The sequence below is a fragment of the Myxocyprinus asiaticus genome, chromosome 22 (genome assembly GCF_019703515.2).
Source record: "Myxocyprinus asiaticus isolate MX2 ecotype Aquarium Trade chromosome 22, UBuf_Myxa_2, whole genome shotgun sequence".
Taxonomy (NCBI): Eukaryota; Metazoa; Chordata; class Actinopteri; order Cypriniformes; family Catostomidae; genus Myxocyprinus; species Myxocyprinus asiaticus.
Genome location: NC_059365.1, coordinates 13,198,629 through 13,222,322, shown reverse-complemented (window position 1 = coordinate 13,222,322; position 23,694 = coordinate 13,198,629). Strand labels below are relative to the sequence as shown.

At 37.2% G+C, this 23,694-nt stretch overlaps 1 protein-coding gene across 2 annotated transcripts in view; it reads left to right on the top strand.

Annotated features, from left to right (window-relative positions):
* LOC127413173 (5-hydroxytryptamine receptor 4-like) overlaps positions 1–23,694 on the top strand; it is a 189,584-nt gene that overhangs the window by 128,366 nt on the left and 37,524 nt on the right. For both annotated transcript variants that reach the window (XM_051650052.1, XM_051650053.1), the window contains exons 5-6: positions 4,632–4,785; positions 8,645–9,207. In XM_051650052.1, coding sequence (XP_051506012.1) covers positions 4,632–4,785; positions 8,645–9,207 — 717 coding nt within the window. The remainder of the gene's footprint in view (positions 1–4,631; positions 4,786–8,644; positions 9,208–23,694) is intronic.

The window sequence follows — 23,694 nt, the reverse complement described above, 5'->3', positions numbered from 1 at the left end:
AAAACTAATAAATACACAACAAATAAATAGGAGGTACAAATAAATAGGAAGAGACGCTCCAGTATAGGACACAACACTGTTTATGCGCATCCCGTGTGCAGCATGCTGCTCTTCAATGTAACCAGAATGCTTCAAGTCACAGGACGATCCTCGATCCTTCAAAAGCATTTCACGGCATCCAACAGCTTTTTGCTCTTTTTTGTCTGTTAGACACCCTACTATAAGAATCGGTAACAGACTCCATAAAAATAAACCTCACACCTCACAAATAAACACATGGACTATGCATAATAACAGGAAAACTGCTTACAGCAGGTGATTTAAAGTCTGATATTGACTAAAATTTTTAATTATTGTTAAATGCGTGGAATTTGTACACAAGCAATGCTTTATATAAAGAGAACAAATTGAGATGCAACTTTTTTGTAGATACCATGCTGATAATGACTACACACAAAAGCACCACGCGTTGTCAACACGCTTAAACGTTCATAGAAGTTGTATCTCTCAATACATCCCTTTAAAAGCACCACAAATAAAAAATTTAAACTCACAAGTTTGTTGTTGCAGTAGATTCTGCAAAATTGTTGGCTCGTGTATGATAAGTTACTTGTGATGTTCCTCATCTGTATGTCACTTTGGCTGATGATTAAATGTAAATCTGTGCTGCTCTTAAAAATAATGAAGACACAGACTAGATGAAGGCATCTTGTTTGACCCAATTCAAATGTGTCTTGATACCTCTGTATACTGCCTGCAAAGGCTGAATCTTTCAGATTTCAGACACAGCCTTTATCTGTGCCATGCACAGGTGCTTAAAGGCCAGACTCTCACCTGAAGGGGTAAAGGTCACATTGACGCATTGCACTTCCTCTGACATAGAGCAGAGTTTAGTACTCTTTGCCAGCTGTAAACATTCTGTGGTGAACACATGGTAGGAATGGCAGATTTTCATTACCAGAGGCATGATATAAACAGGAACCTCAGCACACACAGACTGAAGCATTGACACATCTGGGTCAAAGAGAGAAGGAAAGATTGATTTGTCCCATTTGGTCTAAAGGATTGTTGGTACTGTGGCTTTTCCCTCATTCCTGTCTCTCTCTCTGTCTTTGAATTACCTGGCCTGTCCAACCACACATCCTTGACAGAAAGGCACAAAATGTCCACTCACCTCTGCCTTTCTCTCAATGTGCACTAGATGGCAAATTGTAAGGGTTAGAATTTGATTGGAAGTAAATGTTGGATGGTTTTAGGGCTGAATGAGTTGGACAAAAAATCTAATTGGGATTATTTTTTTTAAATATTGCAATTGAGATTTGAACTGCGATATGATTATTCACATTAAAAGAAAAACTAGTAAGTGTTTCCTTTTGACCAAAATATGTCATGGGCAGACATGCTCTACTGCCAATAGAAATTCTGTTCAAAGAAAGGGTATTCACATTTGAGCTTTCTTAAAAAGAACCAGACTAGAAAGATAAAAAAATACAGTGAAACATAGAGAGAAAAAAAATTGATTCGCATCATCTTCACATTGTATCTGTTCACTGTGTACCTGTTTTTGTTTTTGCTACATTTGATCATAATTTTTTGGAACTCAATAAGTTAAGTTAAGAAATGATAATGGAACATATATTTTTGTATAATGTTAACAAAAACAACTATTATTATTATTATTAAACAGTACCATATTTATGTAATATGTTCTTAACCTGCATGCGGCATAGCTATGCAGGCCTTTATTTTGGGGGGAAGCTTTTATTTTAGTGGTACACTGAAGGAAGTAGTAGAGTTGACAATGGCCTTTTAATGCAGAGAAATCCTCGCATCCTCTCTTCTGTCCACAAAAACCCAGTGTTATGAGGATACTTTAGATTTACACAGTGCTTACATTGGCTCAGCTCTTCAACAAGGCATTAATTGTTTTTTATTTCAAACAATAGACATAAATAAAATCCCCATGTTACAGATACAGACAACTGCAGCTGGGGAGGTGGAGGGTTTAAAAAAAACTCTTGCAGCATGCTGCAGTTAAATCGGATTATTTGCAAACTGAGCTAATTTAAATGTTAGGCAAAGAGGAGTTTGCAATTTATTGGCTACCCGAATGCATGTCAAAGGACCTATCAGTTTATGCCATGTGAGCCGATTGGCTTGACACATCACATGTGAGCGAGCTGATTGGCTAACAGATAACAAGTTCAAAGAACCTATCAGCTTGCGCCATTCAGAGTTTCACACAGTGTTAATTTTTACACAGTTTTTTGTTTTGTTTCATAGTTTTAGTTTTTTGATGTTTTTAATATTTCATTATATCATATTCATGAAGCTCTGGCTGGCATATAATTGTAGTCAACAAAAATATCTTTCAGTTGATGATAATGTGCAAAATTAGAAGAAAAAAAAGTATGTCAAACTGTAATGGACCACACTTTAATCAAATATTCAAACATTTAGAAAAGATGTATAAACATTTTCTTAATTTAAACATGTACTGTATCAAACATATAAAAGATATTTCACCTGAAATAATAGCATATAATTAATATAATTAAGTATTAGCTACTCTTGAGAAGTTAGCTTAGAGATTTCTGAATTCTTCATGATTTAGAGACTGTTATTAATTGTTTAGTCAGTTTAGGATATTGCAGTGCCTGTTGTGTAATTTTTACAGTAACAGCACACTCACAACACAGAATTACGCAATTCAGGCTAGGCATTTCATGACTAGTGCATAACTTAGTTCAAGTTGTTATTTTACATATATGTTCTGGATATAGTGATTAATCTCATGTACTGTAGACATAAATAGGATGTGTTTGAGTGAGGTAATTAATCCGTTTTAAAGCAGTTCATTTTGCCGATGTTCAATGCATTTAACTCATGCAGATCAAGCATAAAAATCCCCAACACACTGGATTATTGGATTATATGAATCCATATCTAATATCTTCATCTATAAAAAGATGTTCCTCTAGATGTTTGTTCTTCTGTTTAGATCTTGAACTGTTAATATCTTGCAGTATTACTTTTCTCGACATATTTTCGTCAACACTGTGCTTTAATAAAATCATCATGATGCGTATTTTTAGTCTCATATTCGTTATCGTTGACGAAATCAAAAAACCCTTCATCAACAAACATTTTCGTCAGTGATTTCATTGACGAGATTCACACTGGTATCACTATAGTATGTACGATTAACAGATTATAGCAATGTACTTTCAAACAGACTTGATGTTTGTTTGAAAGTACATTTGACATGTTGATGTCAAAAACTTGAATCTTTGAGTCATATACAGTACAGTAGATTCATATATCGTATAGAGAATAGGTAAAGTCAAATTGGCCCTATTGTCATTCTTAATTCACGTTCCTGGTTTTATTGCACATGATTTGTCAGTCCATATTATTTAAATATATATATATATATATGTTTGTCTTATTTGTTGTAAAGTTGTAATGTTTCATGAAAAAGAAATACATTCCTCCGCCTGTGCAGCAACTTTTGTTTTCAGTTCACATCACCTAAGCTGGAAATAATGTTGAATGATGTCGACTACAGAATTTTTATTATTGAAATAAAAATAAACAAAATGGTGAAGTGTTACGCAGTAGTTTTTTGAGTGGCTGTATTGTGCAGCTTGACTTTTTTATGTACACTCACATTTTTTAAATAGTGACACTTTTGTGAGGCTCATCTGAGTCACTAAGTTACACCTATTTGCAGACCAAGGCCTGCTTTTCACCTTTAAATCGGCTTCATTATTTCTCTCAAACTAAGAGCATTCTTGGTTAGATGAGTGCTATTCATTCATTAATTCATTCATTCAACCATTTAGTCATTCACCAAGAGTGTCCTATGCTTTGATTTTCCTTTTATTTTAAACCTATATATGGTTTTCTACAGAGTTGATTTATTGCCATTTCAATTCTGTAATTAAAAACTTTGCTGTATGCCTGCTCTGTCTCTGTCTGTCTTTTTGCTTGTGTCCTATAGCGTGAAATAAATGGTAAAATTGTTTTTAATCATGTTCCTTATCTTAGGCATTGTAGCACAGCTATAAGTATTGATAAATATCAGTTTAATTGTGTTAATGGCAGTGCCCACACCAAATCTGTGCCCACAGAACCCAGCAGAAAACTCCACAGAGTTCTACACCAAAAAATTTTAATATGTGTTCTTAAGAATCTTAGGTACCTCAGAATACTGATGGTGCCATTTAACCAGATGATCTTGGTTCTCTAGAGACCAAAAGATCAGAAAGGTTAATAGACTCTAGCAGGTTGACAGAATCTCTGATTCCTGAATTTTCCAGATGCTTGATCGGTTGACATTTTGTCAGCCAGGGGCATTGACAGGACATCATCCTTCAGGATTACCATTGTGCCTTGTTGTCTTTTACATGCATACTGTATTAAAGTTACAGTTTTCAAGAAAATCCATACAAGAAAAAGGTCAGCAGTATGTTTTGTATGGTTATGTACTAATTTTTTCCAGCAACATATTAAGTGTGGCTATGTACAGTTATTTTGCAGGCAACATAAGCAGCTTTTACTGTATTGCTGAACAAATAAAGATTATGCAAGATAATTTTACCATAACTTGTGCTCCTCTATTGTTACAGGTACTATGCCATCTGTTGCCAGCCACTAGTCTACAGGAATAAGATGACACCACTGAGAGTGGCTCTAATGATCGGTGGATGCTGGATAATCCCAACCGTTATTTCCTTCTTACCCATAATGCAAGGCTGGAACAGTATTGGAATAAATGATTTGGTGAGTCACATCCCTTAGATGTTACAGTCTGTTTGTGTTGATAAGGTTTGTGAATGCAATCTGACTTTGGATCTTTTAATAATGATGTTTCTTTGATTCTCTGTCACCTTGTCTACAATAAGAGCAAAAACATGAGGATGCATGGATTATTAAAATGCTCTATAAAAAGTGCATGTAGTGATTATGAGCAATTCCAGCAAACTTGTGACGCATGTGTTTTCACATCATAAAAGCCAAATCTTTTTTAAGCATTTCATATTACTTCTACATTCTGTATGCAGTTTGAAAAAGGCAATTTTGCATCCACTCGCAGAAACCCAAGCCACTGTCCGTGTATCTAGGAAAACAATTGCAGTATGAAGGGGCTCTCATAAAGACCTTCTTTGAGGGGTGGGATGATTGAGTGGGAAATTAAATGTCAGAGTCTCAGGTAGGGAACTTAATCCATTACTTTTCAGTAAAAAAACAAAAATGGTCCAGGGTGGAGACCTTAATTAAAGTCATGCTGGAGAAAAGGAAATGGAATTGGAATGATGTCAAGAAAGAATTTCTCTCCAGTTTTGACATGCACATGTAAATGTAATGTTCTAGCAGACGGGTTTCACGGGCACCTACACACTAGAGAAAGTTCAGACGGAGCGTTTGATGGCTAGGAATGCATAAGATGCATTTTGTGAGTGTGGAAAGAGCCAGGTCGGTTGGCTTTCTTAAAGCACACCTGGACCCACCTTTCTAAAATTCTCAGTGGTCAACAGATGCCTGGGTCATTTCACACTTTTAAAAGCCCTCCAAAAAACAATCTGTAACTAATAAAACATCTGCTATAATGTATATAAATACTTGCAATTTACACTCACTAAGCACTTTATTAGGAACACTATGGTGCTTATAAAGTGCCAGATGTGGTCTTCTGCTGTTGTAGCCCATCAAGGATCGATGTGTTGTGCATTTTGAGATGCTATTCTGCTCATTGCAATTGTACAGAGCGGTTATCTGAGTTACTGTAGCCTTTCTGTCAGCTCGAACCAGTCTGGCCATTCTCTGTTGACCTCTCTCATCAACCAGGCATTTCTGTCCGCAGAACTGCTGCTCACTGGATGATTTTTGTTTTTGGCACCATTCTGAGTAAACTCTAGAGACTGTTGTGTGTGAAAATCCCAGGAGATCAGCAGTTACAGAAATACTCAAACCAGCCCATCTGGCACCAACAATCACGCCATGGTTGAAATCACTGAGATAAATTTTTTTTTCCCCATTCTGATGGTTGATGTTAACATTAACTGAAGCTCCCGCATTATTTTATTCATGATTTTATGCACTGCACTGCTGCCACACAATTGGCTGATTAGATAATCACAGAAATAAGAAGGTTTACAGGTGTTCCTAACAAAGTGCTTGGTTAGTGTATATATAATTTTTTGTCAGAATATACAGTTATTTTTTAATGGCCGTCACTGAGGAAACATGCTTTTTTGGCACCAAATGGTGTAATTCCAGCATCTACCAGCAAGGGCTAATGGGGCGATGCTACCTAGCCAATTCCTGACCCCCTGGTTACAGCAAAAGTGAAAATGTTCTCAACTTTTGATTGTAGTTACTTTCACAATCCCTTGAATTTTTCTCTACATCCTTGCAACGCAACATCCCCACTGATACCAATGGATTCAAAGCATTTTCTGATGCAGCATTAACGCTAGTGTGCAGAAACATGCGACACGATTTATGTTTTGATTTGTTGTTGTTTTTGGTTTTTCAGTCTACATTATCTGTTTTATCATAGATGTAGTTAAAGGTTTTAGAGAACTCACTAAATATATAATTCAGACTTGAAGTTGTTTTTATCTTTCCCTGTTTGTAATGTCAGATAAAAAACTATGTATATATTTTAGCCTCCTTCAAACCCCAATTTTAAAAAAGACAAAAGAAAAAAAAAAAACAAGAAAGAAGAAGTTGTGAACTTGGACCTCTCTTTAAACTTAATTCTACCTTCATTTGAGTACCTTGTGTAAGTCCACATATATTAATGGCCACCTATTCTTGATAATTATTTCACATTTTCAGAGATGGGGAAAGAGTCAAGCTTCCACCAAATGCTCTTCTCAAAAGGACTAATTAGTGGTTTGAAGTTGAATATCAATGATATTGTGGGCCAAAGTCCAGCTTATTAAAAAAAAAAAAAAGTCTGACGCTGATATGAAATTTGTTTATAGTTCATGAGAGAAAAATGTGCTAGTTTTTTATCGATTATGTTGTCGTGGTGGGTTTAAGGCATGTAGGGCTATAATTTGATAGGGCTGGATGAACAGGCAGTGATTAATGGCTCTCATCACTGACACTTCCCTCGATGAATCAGATCAATTCTAGCATGTTTGTAAACAGTGTATGTCCGTATGCATTTCCAAAATGATTCCGCAAAAAAATTTGAATATGAGGTTATCAGATCTCTTTTCTCCATGTTTGACAGCAGCATAACAAATTCTTGAAAAGCTTAAAATCACTGTTAATAATAATAATCGCAACAGGTCTAATTATTAATATATCTGTTTTTTTAGTTTACAGTTTTATTGTAGGTGTACTATTTTAACCAATGTTTACTTGCATTGTCTGAGGCAGAAAAATGTTATATAAAAATAATTAACCCTCCTATTGTCTAAGGGTCATTTTTGACCTGGTACAGGTAGTTTACGTTATAAAGCATAGTTATACAGCATAGTTATTGGTAATGGAACCAAACGTTAAATAACAATTTAAAACAAATTGTTCCATCTATTGTCTTGATGGGTACATTTTGACCCCTACTGGAAGAATTAGTTGTGACCTTTTGCCTTCTGACCTTCTGGATATAATACATCTTTAAATAGTGTTTTTAATTTGTATCTATAAGACTTTATGCAGTTCTTTTTGTCAGTAATTTTCTGTGTAATTTCATCAAAAATCTGAATTTGTTTATTTCTTGCCTAAATATCGAGTTAGTATTGATACCGAGGTACTAGAGCTGGTATCGTACCGAAGCCAAAATTTTGGTATCGGAGCAACCCTATTGGGTACTACATCTTTTCTACAAATTGCATACTTTCCTCTCAAAAGGGCTGTGCACACATGCACATGTCCACACACAGGGAGAATATTTTCTACAGTTTTGAACAGTAATATGTTAGTAAATATGTTTTTACTAACATGATTTTTTATTATAGGGTGCAGTGGGGCTAAAGGCCCCCCAGTGGTAAAAGACCTATTGAATATCATTTTCTCCTCAAACATTAGATGGCAGAAAGAACTATGGCACATTTCTAAACCCCAGTAACACTGTAACAAATTGTTTGACATTAGTGGGAAGGGATAGATTTGTTGCAATGGACATGCAAAGTGGGCCCATTTTGACTGCTGGAAAAGGCCATTGTGATTCATTTGTGAAATAGGCATTTACTAAAATTGTAACTATATAATGTATACTGTTGAATTTCTTCAAGAATAAATCAGAAATTGTTGTAATATAGTTAAAATATGATAAAATGATAAAGGTAAAGTGAGACATCCTTTTTAAACTATATATATATATATATATATATATATATATATATATATATATATATATATATATATATATATATTTATTTATTTATTTTTTTTTTTTTTTTTTTTTTTTACAATCATTATACACTTTGGAGTTTTTGAGAAAAACCACAGGAAATTCAGTCATTTTGGTCCACAATTGTTCCTGGTATGGACTGACATTCATAGGGTAGAATTTTAATGAACATATGCAAAGGGAGAAGCACTAGAAATCTAAAAGAAAAAAAAAAGCCACATTCTTTAGTGTTTGCATAAGCTGAATGTGTACACATCTCCCCCTCCACAGATAGAGAAACGGAAGATTTCTGGCAACTCCACAGTATGTGTCTTCATGGTGAACAAGCCATACGCGCTGACCTGCTCAGTTGTGGCCTTCTACTTACCACTCATCCTGATGGTGTTGGCCTACCAGCGCATCTATGTCACGGCACGGGAACATGCCCGGCAGATCAACATGCTGCAGCGGGCTGGAGGAGCGGGGAACGCGGCCTCTGACAGCGCGGACCACCAACGCAACCACCGAATGCGCATAGAGACTAAGGCAGCCAAGACTCTGTGCATTATTATGGGCTGCTTCTGCCTCTGCTGGGCACCTTTTTTCATCACAAATGTGGTGGATCCCTTCATAGACTACAGTGTCCCTGAGCAGCTGTGGGCGGCCTGTCTCTGGCTGGGCTACATTAACTCCATGCTCAACCCCATCCTCTATGCCTTCCTCAATAAGTCCTTCCGTCGTGCCTTCCTCATCATTCTCTGCTGTGGACACAAGCGTTACCGTCGACCTTCCGTCCTGGGGCCTGGAACACCCTGTGTGGCCACACAGATCAACGGCTCTACACACGTCCTGAAGTAAGTGATACAAGGTTTATATTCTTTTCCTATGTCATTGAAAAGCCATGGAAATTTCTATAGTTAATGTATGTTTTTCTAGTAATGCTCAGCTCTAAAATATTACTAAAAAAGACACAAAAAGAACTACGACTAGTATATGACATCAAAGCTTCAATAAGGTGTTAAGACGGTGTTTGTGCTGAGAAAGGACCAGAAACAGATAACATTTCTCATTTCGTCATTTTTTTTTTTTTTTCACATTGTGCCAACAATCACTGGCACAGAGTCAAGCACTGTTCTTCTATCTCTCTCAATTTTAAATCTATTTTTGCTCACTACTGTTTCTCTAACCTTGAGGCCCATGGTAGTCTGAGTCTTCAGAGCACTGGCCGCATTGGCCTTGTCAATAATCCTTCCTAATTTTGAAATCAAGCCTCACTTTCAGCAATGTAGAAGATCTCCTGATTGATTGATTGTTATATACTAATGTTTCTCATAGTTTCCTTGGCTTATTCTCATAAATCTAATGTCTGATGGTCATTTTTGCATGTTCGAAAGTTCTTTGTGCAACAGGCAGCTAAGAATAAGTCAATTTCTTGCCTTGTGCACCTATACATTACGTTCACTGTCATGTGTAATTTTCTTCATTGGTACTACTTAATTTGACCTTTCTAGATTGTTCACCTCCATGACCTTACAACATTTACTCAGAAAAGAGCACACAAGAAACATCTGTATATTGGAAATACTGCTGTTAAATATCATGTGCGAGCATATAGCTCAGTTGGTCATCTTAGTTTCAACCTAATGAGCTGCCTCCAGAGGCAGCTAGGCATGCTCCTGACACAAAAAAAGTTCTAAAAGGTAGGTAACTTAATAACGCTATCTCCTAAGATATCTTATTTTGGCCATATTCTAAGGTAGTATCCTATGTATCCTTCCCCATGTAGGCAATCCCAGAATGTGCCGCGATGAACTCAGCAGGGCTCCAGACTGCAAATAAAATGGTCGCAAATGCGACCAAAAATAGTTGATTGCAACAATAATTTATAAATCTAGTCACCACTGGTGACAGTCGAGTTGTGTGCATTCATATGCGGTTTCGTCAGATATCATCTTGTGAGTTATTGAATATATTTTTAGAATGTGCATAACCAGTGTGTCTCGCTTTTCACCCGTTCTGTTTCTGACGAGCTCACTGCACTGCACCGGATCTTTTTCATGAATCACCCGAAAAGAACTGAGGGTTTGAACTCAGGAGCTCAGGTTAGCAGTTTGAATCAGATTCACTTTCTCAGTGAATCAGCCGTCAGTGTGCTCACAACTGGGAGCTCAGACATTTCAAAATAAGATTTGTAGTCTCTGTGTCTGGAGCCATCCGGTAACAGTAAAGAAAGACTAAGGCAATATTTTAAAACAATTAAAATTATATCTATATATATATATATATACAGGTGCATCTCAATAAATTAGAATGTCGTGGAAAAGTTCATGTATTTCAGTAATTCAACTCAAATTGTGAAACTCGTGTATTAAATAAATTCAATGCACACAGACTGAAGTAGTTTAAGTCTTTGGTTCTTTTAATTGTGATGATTTTGGCTCACATTTAACAAAAACCCACCAATTCACTATCTCAAAAAATTAGAATACATCACAAGACCAATTAAAAAAAAAAATTTTAGTGAATTGTTGGCCTTCTGGAAAGTATGTTCATTTACTGTATATGTACTCAATACTTGGTAGGGGCTCCTTTTGCTTTAATTACTGCCTCAATTCGGCGTGGCATGGAGGTGATCAGTTTGTGGCACTGCTGAGGTGGTATGGAAGCCCAGGTTTCTTTGACAGTGGCCTTCAGCTCATCTGCATTTTTTGGTCTCTTGTTTCTCATTTTCCTCTTGACAATACCCCATAGATTCTCTATGGGGTTCAGGTCTGGTGAGTTTGCTGGCCAGTCAAGCACACCAACACCATGGTCATTTAACCAACTTTTGGTGCTTTTGGCAGTGTGGGCAGGTGCCAAATCCTGCTGGAAAATGAAATCAGCATCTTTAAAAAGCTGGTCAGCAGAAGGAAGCCTGAAGTGCTCCAAAATTTCTTGGTAAACGGGTGCAGTGACTTTGGTTTTCAAAAAACACAATGGACCAAGACCAGCAGATGACATTGCACCCCAAATCATCACAGACTGTGGAAACTTAACACTGGACTTCAAGCAACTTGGGCTATGAGCTTCTCCACCCTTCCTCCAGACTCTAGGACCTTGGTTTCCAAATGAAATACAAAACTTGCTCTCATCTGAAAAGAGGACTTTGGACCACTGGGCAACAGTCCAGTTCTTCTTCTCCTTAGCCCAGGTAAGACGCCTCTGACGTTGTCTGCGGTTCAGGAGTGGCTTAACAAGAGGAATACGACAACTGTAGCCAAATTCCTTGACACGTCTGTGTGTGGTGGCTCTTGATGCCTTGACCCCAGCCTCAGTCCATTCCTTGTGAAGTTCACCCAAATTCTTGAATCGATTTTGCTGGACAATCATAAGGCTGTGGTTCTCTCGGTTGGTTGTGCATCTTTTTCTTCCACACTTTTTCCTTCCACTCAACTTTCTGTTAACATGCTTGGATACAGCACTCTGTGAACAGCCAGCTTCTTTGGCAATGAATGTTTGTGGCTTACCCTCCTTGTGAAGGGTGTCAATGATTGTCTTCTGGACAACTGTCAGATCAGCAGTCTTCCCCATGATTGTGTAGCCTAGTGAACCAAACTGAGAGACCATTTTGAAGGCTCAGGAAACCTTTGCAGGTGTTTTGAGTTGATTAGCTGATTGGCATGTCACCATATTCTAATTTTTTGAGATAGTGAATTGGTGGGTTTTTGTTAAATGTGAGCCAAAATCATCACAATTAAAAGAACCAAAGACTTAAACTACTTCAGTCTGTGTGCATTGAATTTATTTAATACACGAGTTTCACAATTTGAGTTGAATTACTGAAATACATGAACTTTTCCACGACATTCTAATTTATTGAGATGCACCTGTATATATATATATATATATATATATATATATATATATATATATATATATATAGCTCACTTTTGCTCACGAGCTGCAGGCTTCCTGTCAGGTCCAATATAGTTTTAACTGCCTCATACTTCAATTACTGCCTCTATGCAAAGCCTACAATACATTGTGACAAGGTGACACAACAATCCATGCTGAAATGTGCTTTTGAAACTGTGAAGGATGGATTGAAATGTTTAGGGACTTTGTTAAGGTGTCTATTGTTGGGATTATTGAGAAAGAAATGCAGAGTGGGTGGTTCTACACACAGCCAGGAACAGCTCAAGGTTTGGTGAATTTTCCTGCATTTTACTCTTAGTTCTTAGTTATTCTGCCGTTTAGAAATAATAGTGTCTATCCAGCTTTCTGTTTATTACTTAAAAGTAAATTGGCGAGCCAAGTTTCTGAATACTGAATGCGTTGTTGATGTGTAAATGTGGGCACTCGTGTGTTCAAGCATTCAAGAGAATTATTCTGTCTGACGTCAATAAGTTGCCGAAGTACAGAACGAGCCATTTTTGCAGCTTAAATAAATTACTTTTTTTATATATACAGTAAGCTTTCATAGTTCAATAAACTCTTATCTCAAAAGATCAAGGAGAGTTTGATTTGTCATGATGTGATGTGACCACTTTAAATGCTCATCTGGTAATGTAGGTTACAGTGTCAGCATTAACAGAACACAACGATTCCCAGATGACCTTCACCTAACACAACATGGTTGTGATTGTTGGACATTGTGGCTGAAGTGCTCTGATGGAGGAGGTTTGTAGAGGAGAGAGAGATGCTCTGCTGTAAGTGGTCTACTGAGGGGATGTCCCTCAGGCTTTAACCACAGCATAGCATGTTATTTTTGATACAGTGAAGATTAAAGATTTAAGCCAGCTGGTCTATTTGAACTCATAACCCTCAAGGGAAATCTAAAATGCAAGCATGTGTCTGATGTTATTAATTCAACAAGACACGGAGAACAGATGTACAATATGCTGAGCACAAGTGAAGGAGGTATAAATAAAAAACATTAATATGATGTAACATTTTTGAAGGGGCATTAATATTTTCAGTGTATGCAATATATTGCACAATTATATTGTGCAAGTGGCAACAATATAAATATTTTAATTAATTCATGCTTATTGTGCTCTGCAGATACTTTCCTTTTGGGTTGTAGAAATTACAGTGTTCCACAAATTTTCCAGTGAAAAGATCTCTAACTTTTTGTGATGCTCACATTCATGCATTTAATAGATGCTCAAATTATCTATTATTATATGCTTTGACTGATCTTCTCTCTCTCTTTATTATGAATTGTAATGCAACACTTAAGCCATTCTAAGCCACAATTCAAGATGCTTAAGAAAGCATAAGCAAACTGTCAATAAAAGATGAATGATTTATTTTTTAAATTATTTATTATTGTAGTTTGCCATTTTTATAAGAGTGCTTTTATGCATGGCTTGTTGGTGACATTTAGAGGTGTACCTGCTGGGAAGAGAAGACAAACTTTCAAAGAGGCCAAATAAAAATATTCTGATGTCAGCACCTCATGTCTACATATCCTCCGATCAGTGCCTCTCTGCTCTGTTTTCACTGCTAGTGTTTTCAAATTGTTGAATTCTGTTAGAGTTTTTATGTTTCATGTGCTGCAATTTTTAAGCATAGTCATTCCTGCAAATGACTAAATATAGAGGTGAGATTAAAACCCACTCTGTGAGCTTTGTCATCGAATAATTGTCCAGAGCTGTAGAGCCGAAAGTTTAATTTGAAGCTGCTTGGGTTTAGCATTTTCCTCGCAGTTCTGACAGTTTCTTGTATTCATGGTAATGAGCACAGTGAATAATGGTGTGCCGTTTCTTCTCATCCTGATCATATGATGCAAGTCTTTTAAATCACTTTCTCAAAAGAGATCTGTGGATTTTGTTTCCATGGAAACACAAATGGATTACCTCCTTTTAGACAATGCCTTTGGGTTTGGCCATCTTATGGTATGCTTTTTCACAGAGAAGTCATAATGCATTTGTACATCTACAGGCATTTTTCATTTTAAAGAGAGCAGGTGAAATGAAAGTTGTGCCCAGATGAAATGGACATGATTCTGAGACCAAATGGACAGAATTTTGAAATTTTTACAAATTTAATACGCTAAACATCATATTATTTGCTAAGAACACAAGCTAATGCAAGTGAAAAAACTGGAGACCCGAAAACAAAACAGGATTTTTGCTGATTTTCATTTTTTAAAATTGTGTCAGAACAGAATGATTTTAATTACTCTATTAAATATGAGAATGAGATGTTTTGTTTGTTTGTTTTTTGCTTTACAGTCATGAGAATTTGGAGGAAAATGTGCACAAATATCATGAAAATAATGTCACAATTCACAAATTTTAACATTTCCTTTGTGCAAAATATAATTTCTAGTTTTTCCTTTAGGTTTTATGGGCGAAATATGACCCGGACATTTCTTTGTTTGATTCTCCAGCACATCATCAATGTCCAGTGTAAGGGGAAAGTCACCCACTGGTCCAAGGACGGTATCCAATGGCGTGGCTGAAGGTCTCCTGCATGTTCTGTCTTACCGTGCGCGACATTAAATAATACTTTGATTATTTGATTTGAGTTCCATGTTTTATTAATCTTATCATTAATTCTTTTCTTTATTTTATCTGACTCAAATTATGAAAAAACCTTGTTGATGTGTCAATGCTCTGAATTTAAGTTTTGTATCTTATTATTTTTAAATTCTCTCTTCTAGACTGCATTTGTTATTTCAATGTTATTTGGGTCCTGTGCCGGCCAGACACAGGTCCTTTAACTACAAAACTCATCAGTTTCAGATATTAGTAAGTTTTAGACTAAATCCTTATAGGTTCTCGGCTTTATCCGTTTAGTCTTATTTGGCTAAGTTCATATAGATTCTCGACTCACCGTTTAGCCCCAGTCAATTAAGTTCTGTTTTACAGATTCTCAGTCCTACCCTTAGTATTCCAGTTTAATTCTACTTGGCCAAGTTCTATTATAGATTCTCGGTTTGCCGTTTAGCCCCAGTCAGTTAAGTTCTGTTTTACAGATTCTCGGTCCTACCCTTAGTATTCCCATTTAATTCTACTTGGCTAAGTTCTATTATAGATTCTCGGTTTACTGTTTAGCCTTTTACATACTTAACTAATGGGTTACTTCTGAAGTAGCTTAATTAAGCCAACTCTGACCATAGATTTGTAGTTAATAAGAAACATATTAGAAAACAGTCCTTCAGAATGAATCATAATAACAATTTATTTACCAGGTAATAGTAATACATTCAAACAATCCAATTAAAGTAATAAATCAAACTCAAAGCTATCATTGAACCAAGCATAATAATATAATTAAAGTTGCATTCCATTCAAACATTTACCAAACATAAAAAATACAAATTGCAATTACCTGGTAGAGAAAAAACTACATGCAAACGGTAAAGCATGAGCAATCTGGCTTACAGATTCCCAGAGCTCCTCTGCCATCCTTTCTTAAGTACCAAACGATTCTATTATTGTTTCAGATGTGTATGTTTGATGTTATTTAGGATTTGGTTTACAATTTAGGGAGTTGTAAGTCGACCTTTGATTGAGTAGGTTGTTTGATGTTTATAAAGAATGCACCTAATCTGCATACAGCATCTGGTCTCTGTGTGAGACTTGGGAGGGGTTGTGCCCCGGATAAAATACAGTATTTTACTAAGTTCTTAAATCTTACTTGCGATTTGACTTTCCTGAAAGGGAATGAGACCGTTTTACCAGTTGCACTGAGACCTCTTAAATGATACTAAACATGTATGATCAGAAAACCTTTTACATTACAGAACATGATAAGTCATAACTTAATTTTTAGTGTCCTTAAAGTGACCTGAGGTGAGAGAGAGAGCAGATGTGAGAGTGATTTGCGGTTTATGGTCCCCAATCAGTAGGGTGTGTTTTCTCAGGTGGAGATGCTCCTCTGTGTGAGAGTTTTATGACGTTGGTTCTTGCAGAGTTCTTTGACTTTCCCGGAAGTGATGCGAACAATTCTGTGCCAGTCTTACACCAGAAAAGTTATTTGCTATTTCCCTTATCTGTGACACACTTGTTCGACATGGTCAGAAAAACATGTTTTGACATTGTCCAATGTCCTTTCTGCTTCAGGTCTCTCCATGACGATTCCAATCAAATGATTCATGGGAATGAGACACACTGCAATGTCAACAGTATGGGTCTTAGATGGACAATAATTACAGAGTGGCATGTCACTGTCATTTACATGTCATAACATTCATGTCGCAATTTACTTAAGATTTTTCTCCTTGTCCTTTTCATCCTGGATACCCAAATTAAAAGTGCACATAATTTTTGTTCCATTAAAAAAAAAAAATTACTCCTAAAGAAATAAATAGTGCTTTTGAAAAATATGTTAAAATTATACACTCTCACATAAGAATAAGACTTAATTTACTGCACTGCTTGTTTAGGAAGACAAAGACATATCTATCTTTATTTAACTGAACTAATTTAAAAAGACAGATTTCTTCAGAATTATATAATAGGTAGAGCAATTTGTTGTCAAATAAAATCCATATTCATGTAAAAGCAATGTGTTTCAATTGCATCCGCATTATCAGCAGCAACATTTGCCTTTGCATGCGTAGATTGCTGGTCAGCTACGAGAAGTGGGAAGTCTCCCACTTAACAGTTTTTTTCCTCCCATGACTTCAACCACCTACTCTTGTCTACATTCAAGATGAGGTGCTTGAAATGAGCCAATAAACAACAAACTACTTAGTGGAGCTTCAACAAATATCACTGTACATTTCAAGACTTAATATCTACAACTAAAGTGTCACAGCTACAAGTCTTCGATATCTTGCAGACAAATATTTTGCATACAGACATCAAAATGCATTGATCATTGTTGCCTAAAACAGATACTAGGGATGCTTCTTTGCATTAACTATTCACTACTAATGCAAATACAAGAAGATATCAATATAGACCACATTAATCCAAAAACAAAAAATTAAAACAGCATTTTTGCTTCAAAATGGTCTCAATCCACACTGCCGTTTTCAAATGTTTTTCAAAAATTGCTCGTTCACATTGAAACATCTGAGAACTCTTAAATCCCCTTACTGAGCATGCGTAATGATTTACATTTTGTAAAATAAAGCGTATGACACATGAAATTTATAGTCTATGGGGGTTTTCACAAATGTCACCCTCATAGGAGTTTCAGAAAAAGCTAACTTGAACAACATTTGAACCTGTTTTTCTTATGAAAAATGAGCGCTATGCATGAACAACATCTTGATTAAAAAAATTAATAAATTGCACTACACATAGAAACATAAATTCCAACTTCTGAAGCACTACCATCACTTTAAATAATGACAAAATTTTCATTTTTGGGTGAAATATTTCTTTAATAATGTCATGTATCCAAAGCGCCACTCAATGCATTGAGTTGTAACAGCAAGAGTTAGGTGAAAAAATCAGTATCATTGTTGCCCACAGCAGGCAAACTCACAAAGGAACATAGAATTTTGATATTCTAGTAGTGTTTTTATTAGTCGACCAATCGATTTACTCGTTCAGCTTTAAATGTTCGACTAGTAAAAACATTACTAGAATATCAATATTCTATTTTCCATTGTGTCTTTGCCTGCCATGGGCAACAATGTTTTCATACCTACTGAAAACAGGTCCAGATTAGATTTTGCAAACGACCATTTAGGCCCTTTACTCTGTCCTACTATTCTTTGTTTTCCACAGCCCTTGGAAACCTGCCTGGGCCATAAATCGTGGAACTGTTTCCAAATGGTGGGGCTGTCAGCATGTTAATATGGCTGATAAACATTGGAGTGAAGTATGTAGGGATCTCAGGGGCAGCTGATTTGAAGAGCTGTAGCTCTGCTGCAGGCGCTGGAGGCATGAGCTCTGGGACAGGCAAATGAGTTTTTGGAGGATCCAGGCAGATTAACACAGATGACACGGATCTAAACACAGGCCTGCTGTCTTCCTTAGTATTGGTTTTGAAAGGTTTTGTCTGCCAAATCAAGTCTATTTTGTAACCAACAGGCACAGGAATCCATTTTGTTGTCATGTTAGAAGAAAATCATCAAACAGGAAATTACTTTGTAGAGAAGACCACGGCAGAACCTTATGACTGCATTTAATGGTCAAAAGTTCTCTTAAAAATATCTGATTATTTTACCTCTTTATGTCATGGCCAGGTTTGTTTAGGTTGTCAAATAGGAATTTAACCCCATAAAAATGTTATAATATTCATAGTTCAATATTTATACTACCATTTGCAAAATCTGCTTTTTACCTTGAAAAAACATTTATTTAAAAAAGTATTTTTAAATAATGAATAAAATGTGTACTGTACACTCATGTGTATTCAAGGTGTAAGGAAATATACACCACTTTAAAAGTTTAGAGTGATTAAATAAAAACTTTTTTGTTGTTGTATGAAACCAACATGAATATAAAGATTTCTAAGAACTTGACACGTTAGTTTTTAATTTTTCATATTCTTAAACATCCTCACTTGTCATTTAACCAAACATGAACATAATTTGGTGCAATTAGAATCATGCAACAGTATACCAACACCAGCTTTCTAGAATACTTCCCCAGACTCTCACCATTTTGTAGATTGTTGAAAATTGTCACAATATTTTCTCTCAGTTACTGTTCTGTATTTCCAAATCCTGCTATTTTGTAAAGACATACAACAGACATCTTTTTGATGGATTATAATCTGAGAGCACTGAATGTTCTCGCAGTGCAGTGGACTGAAAATAACTTGTCTGTACGCATAGTGAGTTATTGCACTGTAAGCGCAGTGTTGCTGTCCAACATCTGTGTTTATAATAAATACATATGTAAACTTAATGCTCTAATACTCTTATGTTTTTTGGTTACTAATTTGTCTGTGTAATAATTGGGCATCAGCAGCAATTACGTTAATAATCAGTAGCATTACTGTAGATGTAGGTCAGTCTTTAATGATCACATGTGGAGTCCTCAGTTCCTGATCAAATTAGTGCTTGTCCTGTGAACTGCCATGGATTAACGGCGAGGGTTTAGTTTGTTAATCTCAATTCAACATTCTCAGATCAAAGTGCAGGTATTTTCCATCTTCAATATGTAGATTTTTTTTTTTTTTTTCTTAAAGGTGAAGTGTGTAATTTTTTATTTATGTTAAAATACACTCACTGAGCACTTTATTAGGAACACTATGGTCCTAATAATGTGCCTGGCGTGGTCTTTTGCTGTTGTAGCCCATCCGCCTCAAGGTTCAACGTGTTGTGCATTCTGATTCAGAGTGGCTAAAAAAGATACTCTGAGAAGCTGAAAAACAAGTTTTCAGCTAACGACCCTGCACCAGTGTGGAGTGGCATAAAACAACTTACGAATTACAGGACTCCTGCCCCCAACCCTGTGGTGGACCAACAACTGGCTGACGACCTGAATGTGTTCTACTGTAGATTTGAAAGGCCCGATCTCACACCCACTCTGACCTTCACTTCACACAAACACCAACACCTCCTGCAACCCCCCTCCTCCCCCCTCCTGCTACTCAACCTGCACTTAAGATCTGTGAAGATGATGTGAGCCGCGTCTTCGACAGCAAAGGATAAGGAAAGCACAAGGCCCAGATGGCGTTTCACCTGCATGTCTTAGATCCTGTGCTAACCAGCTGGCCCCCATCTTCAATAGATCACTGGAGCAGTGTGAAGTCCCATGCTGCTTCAACCATTCCATTATCATCCCCATCCCAAAGAAACCAAAAATCACAGGACTTAATGACTACAGACCTGTCGCCCTGACGTCTATGGTCATGAAATCATTTGAGAGACTGGTGTTGGCCCACCTGAAGAACATCACTGGACCCTTCATAGATCCCCTTCAATTTGCTTATCGAGCAAACAGGTCTGTGGATGATGCAGTCAACATGGGACTGCATCATATCCTGCAACATCTGGACAGACCAGGGACATATGCAAGGATCTTTTTTGTGGACTTCAGTTCGGCTTTCAACACCATCATCCCAGCTATACTCCAGAATAAATTACACCAACTCTCTGTTCCCATGTCTATCTGTCAGTGGATTACCAGCTTTCTGACGGACAGGCAGCAGCTTGTGAGACAGGGGAAATTCACTTCCAGCACCTGTACAATCAGCACTGGTGCCCTCCAGGGATGTGTGCTCTCCCTACTACTCTTCTCCCTCTACACCAATGACTGCATCGCCAAGGACCCCTCTGTCAAGCTCCTGAAGTTGACACCACTGTCATCGGCCTCATCCGAGATGCCGATGAGTCTGCATACAGAATGGAGGTTAAACAGCTGGCTGTCTGGTGCAGTAAAAACAACTTTGAGCTGAGCACGCTCAAAATGGTGGAGATGACTGTGGACTTTAGGAGGAACACCCCATCACTGACCCCCCTCACCATTCTAAACAGCACTGTGGCAGCAGTGGAGTCATTCAGGTTCCTGGGCACTACCATCTCACAGGACCTGAAGTGGGAGACCCACATTGACTCCATTGTGAAAAAGGCACAGCAGAGGTTGTACTTCCTTCGCCAGCTGAGGAAATTCAACCTGCCACAGGCGCTGCTGATACAGTTCTATTCAGCAGTCATTGAGTCTGTCCTCTGCACTTCCATAACTGTCTGGTTAGGTTCAGCTACGAAATCAGACATCAGAAGACTACAAAGGACAGTTGGGACTGCTGAGAGGATTATTGGTGGCCCCCTGCCCCCCCCCTTCAAGAACTATACACTTCCAGAGTGAGGAGATATCTGGAAATATCACTCTGGACCCCACTCACCCTGCCCACTACCTTTTTGAACCGTTGCCTTCTGGCCGACACTTCAGAACACTGAGCACCAGAACCGTCAGGCACAGGAATAGTTTTTTCCCTCAGGCTATCCATCTCATGAACAGTTAAATTGCCCCATTGAGCAATAACTAACACAGTTTAGACTTTGTTATATTTATCCAACACATCCAACCTCTTCTGCCAATTCATTCCTCTGAAAAAAAAAAACAAAAAAACATTTGCACTGTACATAACAGATTTGTATTTACACTGTACATAACAGATTGTATTAGATTTGCACTACCCATGTGTATGTGTGTATGTATGTATGTGTGTGTCTGTACGTATGTGTATAATAATTTTTTATTTTTTATTATAATCTATGTCTTGCTGCTGTTTTTGTATTGTTGTACACTGGAAGCTCCTGTCACCAAGACAAATTCCTTGTATGTGTAAGCATACTTGGCAATAAAGCTCATTCTGATTCTGATTCTGATTCTGATTCTGATATGCTATTCTGCTCACTATATTTGTACAGAGCTTTGTACAGACTTTCCGTCAGCTCAAACCAGTCTGGGCATTCTCCGTTGACCTCTCTCATCATCAAGGCATTTCTGTCCGCAGAACTACCACTCACTGGATGTTTTTTGTACCATTCTGAGTAAACTGTAGAGTTGTGCGTGAAAATCCCAGGAGATCAGCAGTTACAGAAATACTCAAACCAGCCCATCTGGCACCAACAATCATGTCACGGTCGAAATCACTGAGATCAAATTTTTCCCCATTCTGATGGATGATGTGAATATTAACTGAAGCTCCTGACCTGTATCTGCATTATTTTATGCATTTCACTACTGGCAAACAATTGGCTGATTAGATAATTGCATGAATAAGTCAGTGTACAGGCGTTGCTAAAAAAAAGTGCTCAGTGAATGTAGTTCATCCTTTCCCAATTTAATAATAGCAAGGAATTCGTGTTTTCTTTGAAACACTCTGACTCTGTGGTGCTTTCAAAACATTGCTCTTTTTCTTTAAGGGATCCAGACTGCCAACCTCTGTCTTAACTAATTGTATGATCTTAGGGCTTACTAAAAAAAATTCAAATGCCCTCTATTGGGAATTGATTGCATTGTGAAAGGGGAAGTTACGTAACAGAATGGAGCCAGGTGGTTGGAGGCGAGCGGCTAAATACAGTAAGAGGTTTTGGTGACATCAGCTGTAAATAAAAGTTGTGTCAAAGGCAGAGGTAGTAATTTTGATTAAATATTATGAAGAAGTTTTTACATACAAAACATTCTGGCTCTGTTTTTCTGTCGAGTAGCTCTTTTTTAATTTGATTATGCTATTTAACTGATCGAGCACAAGGAAAGTAAAAATACTCAACTGAGTAAGCACTTGCTGCTTGGAAGGATGTGGTTTGCGTCTTGCAATGTTTGGGCAGCTAATTACAAATAACAGGTGGTCTTATAAAGGAAAACAACAGTGATTTAGAAAAATGCAGAGTTATGGAAACTTAATAATAGAAATGCCCTAGGGCCCTTGAACTATCATCAGCACTATATTTGATATATTGGATTCATAATTGTTCTGTAAGTATGACTCTCCCGGGACAGTGTCGCATATACCTGGCTCAAAGTATATGGCAGCTTTTGGGAGAGAACTAACTGTAATGTCTGCTACTCTGAAAGGGCCTGTTTGTGTTGAGCCATGGTCTCTGGCTCTTACAGCACGCCATAAATTATCCCTATTAAGATTTATATGTTAAAGTTATGGTTGGCTTACTGAGGAAGGCCAATCATTTCTGACAGACTGCATCGAAGTTTGTTCCACTGATTGTTTACCTCAACATCTACTCCATAAAGCAACTTGCAGAGAGATTGTGTGATTGTATAAACACATTATGCACTCATCACATTAGCGGGTTGTGAGAGATGAGGCCATTGAAGTGTATTTGAAATGAGGTCTAGAGAGGTATGAAATCTAGACATAACACGGGAGCCTGTATTCTTTACGCAGTTTGCTGGTATTCATTTGACATGTCAATCCTTCAAACATCTGATAGGGCACATCACATTGAACCAGTCAGCAAATTTCACTGACTCTTTCTTATCTGTTTAAAGGCAGTTTTCTTCCTGAAGGATGAGTCTTGTCCTTAGACTGACACCCAATCTTGATGACAAAACTAGAACATTCTCATTATAATCAATGAAGCTGCCTACACTGCAGGCATGCAACTGCATTGATTCTACACATAAACATTCTAGTTTTGCTGCTTGCTATTTTCTAAAGTAGACAAAACTTAGTTAGTTGCTAGTTACTTAATTTCTACCTACCTAGACAGCATTTTATGGCATCATAGGCACACTCCTTACACGAAGGTTGTTCCTAAAGTTTGACAGAATATTTATAAGGTATCCAAATTTTGAGGGGTCTTTCACACAAGAGGCATTTTTGCATCCATCTGCACTATTTTATAACAGTTTATCTATGTTTTCATGCACTAGACAGATGTCTTTGACCGCTGTGCTGCATCTCTCTGTTTTCTCAGCATCTTGTGTATGAGAGGCACATTTTTAATCACTGTGTCAAGTTAAAAACAGTTCAAC